Raw genomic sequence first — 4,651 nt, forward strand, 5'->3', positions numbered from 1 at the left:
AAATCAGTTGATCAATTTGTATATTAATGAGTATTCATTTTTTAATTTTTATTATTTTACATATTTCTTGGCAAATTAACAAACTAATGAGATTGATCATATCCTCTCTCTCTCTCTCTCTCTCTCTCTCAATAACACAATAAAGAGTTTTCGTAGAATCCAAACACTGCGCTTATACGCGCACTCTTAGGAAAAGTCGCGTCAGTTAATTAGCTGGATGTGAACAATATACGCCAGCGATGGAACTCGATGCCATCTATTAATTTGCATCGACATCGACTCTCAAATTTACAACTACATAACAATTACAAAACCACTGTCAAGGAATGAATCTTCGTACTATTTCTAAGGTAGAGAAGGTAATAGTACGATTTCCTGCTCGCATCGGTTGCATAAAAATATGTGTGGAATTTCAACAGTATTTGGAATCCGAACACATCGGGTGTGCTGCCAAACTTCGCAGATATCGCAGGAAACCATTCGTTCTCCATCCTCGTCTTTTGCTCCGCAAGGGCAATCCACAACATGGCTATTCAGACCACATTCATATATTTGTCCATTCATGATTCCCTGCTCTTTGGTGCTGCCCTGAAACACAAGTTTACGGCCAACTTCAACTAACCCAAAAACCAAATCTGTTCCATTCGCATTCAAATTCAACACTGATTCCACAACTAAGCTCCTCAATCCCCAATACATTTCCCGGAAGTTCCTCTGCACCTCTTGCTTTAGTTCATCAATGGTGGCAATGTTTTTCAGCGTGACACACTCGTATGGCGGCATTGCTTTCTCTGTACCTTCAGCCTGTACCTCTTTGTTGCTCCTCAACAAAACCGTGCAGTAAATATTTAATTTTCCTTCGAACCCCAGTTCAACTTTGAAAGGAAGGTCTCCACTGTATTCCTTTATGAGGTATTTCGAGTCGAGAATTATCCTGGAAGCCACCGATATAGCTGAAAAAATCCCTGCCCCCAGCGCTGGCTTTCGGTCTTTGAGAATGCACTTGTACAGGTAGAATATGTCTTTCATTAATTGTAGGCTACTGATCTTGTACCGTTCCTTAACTCTCTGATTAGTCATGAACGAACCCTCTTGATTTGGTAACACATTTGAGATGTCTTCTAAACAATACTCAAGAACTTTTGTCACTGGATTTAAGCTGCGACGAACCAGGTAATTTCCAACAATATGGTTTCCCAATGATTTTAACACAAAATCTAGCAAACCGGTGTCACCAATATAGGCACGAGCAGCATCCCTAACTTCTTGCCTTGAAACCCACCTAAACTCGGCCCTCTTCAATGCTTCAACTATCACTCGAGTAGCCATTTCAACCCTCTTCGGCGACCATCTACAGTTGGTTTCTGCCGTGATTCCCGAGTTATAGGTATCGATCGAGTTTTCGGTGGGAAGACGAGACTTGAGCTCTAACATGAAATTGAATAGGTCGCCAAGGGTGACTAAGGAATGATCTGATAATGCTTGATATCTTGAGAAGATAACGGGAATTTCATGGTTGGAAGTGCCAAGGTGGTGGATTAATAGGTACAAGGGCATGCCTTGTATTGCTTCTATTGCTTTTTGGTACATTGATCGAGTAACGCAAAAGGTTCCACGCGCGAATTCGTATCCCCACCGGCCGAACCATGGCTCCCCGTATCCTAGTCCGTGTAGCAGCCTTAATTCCATGCCTCTCTTCTGTGAATTGTCATTCAAACTCACTTTCCTACCAAATAAGATCGAAAAAACTTCAAAATCAATCTTTTCTTTTAATCCTAGAGCCTGACCAAATGACAACAGAGGGTGCTGGATAAAAAGCAAAAAACAATTGATCATAGCTAAAGTGGTTGAGCCAAGTTATCGGGAACTTAGCTCGTGTTAGTATTCTAGTGACCATGATCCGAGGATGTTGCAAATCCAAGTGGTATTAGTTCAGCTAAACACCCAATTGGCAAGAATGTAGCCAGAAACATGGATCCTACTTTTTAATTTTAGTTTTAGTTTTTTCTTTTTCTTTTGGGCTTTTTTTCTCTAATATTTTAAAAATAACCAAAATGTTTGCTGGCTAATATAAGAAGTATTGAAATCGACGTTGGCGACATCTGCTCTTAACCTTGGTTCTACTTCTCTCCTTCTTATTCCCCTCTATTGAGGCCAGTAAAGGAAGGCCCAATCACCCAGAAAAAGCCGAGAACAACGACTACTTAAAACAGACGACAATCTGGACCTCCTTTTTTCCCTATAAAAAATATCATTCTCGGTTTCCTGACCAACTACCACTCGATCGTCATTCACAATCACAACTTTGACCCTTTTTGTAACACGAAGAACCATTAATTTTAACATAAATATATAAAGACAGAAATAGCCTTAACAAAAATCAACATCAAATTATAAGGAAGTAGCACGAGATATTTATAAGAATAAAAAGGTTTATTTTTGTTTATTTTTCTTTTTTTATTCAATTTTTCATATTCTTAAATATTTTTTTAAAAAAAATTATATTATTAAAAATATTTTCTTAATTATTAAATAAAAAATTAAAAAAATTTGTGGTGATCACCCTATCACTTTTGTTTATAATTACACATCTATATGACAACTCATCCGTTAAATCAAACTTTCATTATGATTTGCCCCTTAAAGCACTTTGAGATCTCCCTTATTTATTAAGGAAATGAGTATGCTAGGCTACCGCCGACTATAATTGCCGTGCTGCTTAGTATAATTTTGAGTTTTTATTTTTATATTTTTTTTTCTTTCTATATATTTTAATATATTTTTTTTTAAAATAAATTAATAAACTAAAAGTCAATTTTTTAATAATTAAGTAAAATAAAATTTAAAAAAAAATTAAATTGATGAGCATCATTTGGATTGGTAACATTGGAGCGGCAAATTATCATTTCTGTTACCGTAATATGATAATTACCCTCGACCCACCACGGAAGCCATGACCAGAGTTTCTTAGAAAGAATCATACTAAGTATCTCCTCGTAAGAGTACTATAACATCTTTTTATTGTTTTGCATGTGTACCTCAATATGTTTAACAGAAATTACGTAAAACATATTATTTAAGAAAACTAACCTTGCTCGCAACCCAGTGCATAAACGATCCCAGAATTCCATGATGTGGTGTCCAGCCAAGTCCGAACCCATTTCAACACCATTAACAGACAGCAAATGTCCGAACCCGTTAGAGTGAAAGACACCATGCATGATATGGCCCTGTAATTCCAATAAATTTGACTTACCATTGCCCGAGCCTGCCCTGTTGTTATTAGAGTTACCTTCGCAGTTCAAGTATGCAGCCACTGTGTCCTTGCTAGGCAACAAAAAGTGATACTTCTTGTTGCAAATCATATGGTGCCCCCAGCCTGAGATATTATAAAACCAAATTATGTACCATGGGAGTTAGATTAAACGTGGATAAAAATGATCTATTTGCAAATTTGTCTATTGAAGACGATCTCCCTTACATTTGAACCCAATTTTTTTTAATGAGTGAACTCAACATGTAAAATATTCAAGTGTAGAGTTAGAATTAGATTTCGGGATTTATGCTTTGCTAAAATCATGTAAAACCACTTGTCCAATAAGTTTAAACTGTTGAACAAAATATAAACTTAATTATTTATATATATTATATCTCTAAAATAAATAATCTCGATCGTATTAGCTAGTATAAAAGAAAGTGTTGCCGTTTTGAATTTTTTAGAACTATAATATATAAAAATGAACGTGAATCGAATGAGAAGTACTTTACCTACGTATTGACATTGATTGCAGTGACGATTGAGGGATGCTTCAACCGGTTCTTCAACAACAAATAGAAGGATTTGGACGGGATGGTGGCGATGGAATTCAAGCTGAAATGACCAACTTGGAATTTCCCTGCTGGAGTTAGTCTCCAAATGCCCAAATTCAAGGAGGGCTTTAACAGTTTCCCTGAACGGCCCTATAAACTCAACCGGATAACCCGACTCTCCAAAGCTCTTGAATCTGAAAACCCTCTCTCCTCTCTTTCTTTTCTTGCTGCCAATCAGGTCCAGGTGCGACATCTTGATGCCGACAAAAGATAAGAATGCGAAGGAAAGATAATTCTAGAGAGTTATAAGGGAAGCATGAAGCAATTAAGATAATGGTGAAGTTCAAGCATGCTAAGCAACTAAAACAGCCTTTTACATATAGTTGATGGTCACACGCATGGCGCCTCGGAAATAAAATTGGAGGAGACCCAAAAGAGCCCCCATCCGCTTCTACGGCTCGCTGTCTGCATGATTTGTTTCTAAAATAGCTCCGTTGCAAATCTATCGCGGCAAACAATGCCATGGATGGCATCTTGGTGTAAATTAGAGGTACCATGCATTCCATGATGCAACTATCCCACTATTAGAATGCCTTTTTTCTCCGGCAATTTCTATGGTCAGTGGGAGAATGTTGATTTTGTTTGTCCTCAGGAAACAGATCATATTAACGCTACATTTCTTGGCCAACTACCCTTTGTGAAATGTTTCAATAAAACTTTTTTTTTTTTTACTGTTGTTCTAGCGAGTACATTTCATTTTTACAATTAGCAGTGGCAGTCTTAAAATGTTAAATATATTTCCAAACTTTATAATAATGATCAATTAATGAGAATATGTTAA

General features: G+C 36.9%; 1 protein-coding gene across 1 annotated transcript; it reads right to left on the bottom strand.

Annotated features, from left to right (window-relative positions):
• Positions 1–345: 345 nt before the first annotated feature.
• On the bottom strand, positions 346–4,063 carry LOC122312451 (PHD finger protein MALE STERILITY 1). The gene is made up of 3 exons (XM_043127060.1): positions 3,769–4,063; positions 3,091–3,379; positions 346–1,726 (listed from the first exon to the last, which is right to left on the bottom strand). Exons 1-3 carry the CDS (start codon positions 4,061–4,063, stop codon positions 346–348), a joined length of 1,965 nt encoding a protein of 654 aa, XP_042982994.1.
• Between the last annotated feature and the right edge of the window lie 588 nt (positions 4,064–4,651).

The sequence above is a fragment of the Carya illinoinensis genome, chromosome 6, assembly GCF_018687715.1.
Source record: "Carya illinoinensis cultivar Pawnee chromosome 6, C.illinoinensisPawnee_v1, whole genome shotgun sequence".
NCBI classification, from domain to species: domain Eukaryota; kingdom Viridiplantae; phylum Streptophyta; class Magnoliopsida; order Fagales; family Juglandaceae; genus Carya; species Carya illinoinensis.

Bases quoted from the DNA above. Each gene is read 5' to 3' on its own strand.
- LOC122312451 (XM_043127060.1), bottom strand. From the start codon at position 4,063: ATGTCGCACCTGGACCTGATTGGCAGCAAGAAAAGAAAGAGAGGAGAG. The intron at 3,380-3,768 runs GTAAAGTACTTC...ATAATATCTCAG, and splicing joins CAATCAATGTCAATACGTAG to GCTGGGGGCACCATATGATT. The intron at 1,727-3,090 runs GTTAGTTTTCTT...CTTATTTGGTAG, and splicing joins TGCACTGGGTTGCGAGCAAG to GAAAGTGAGTTTGAATGACA.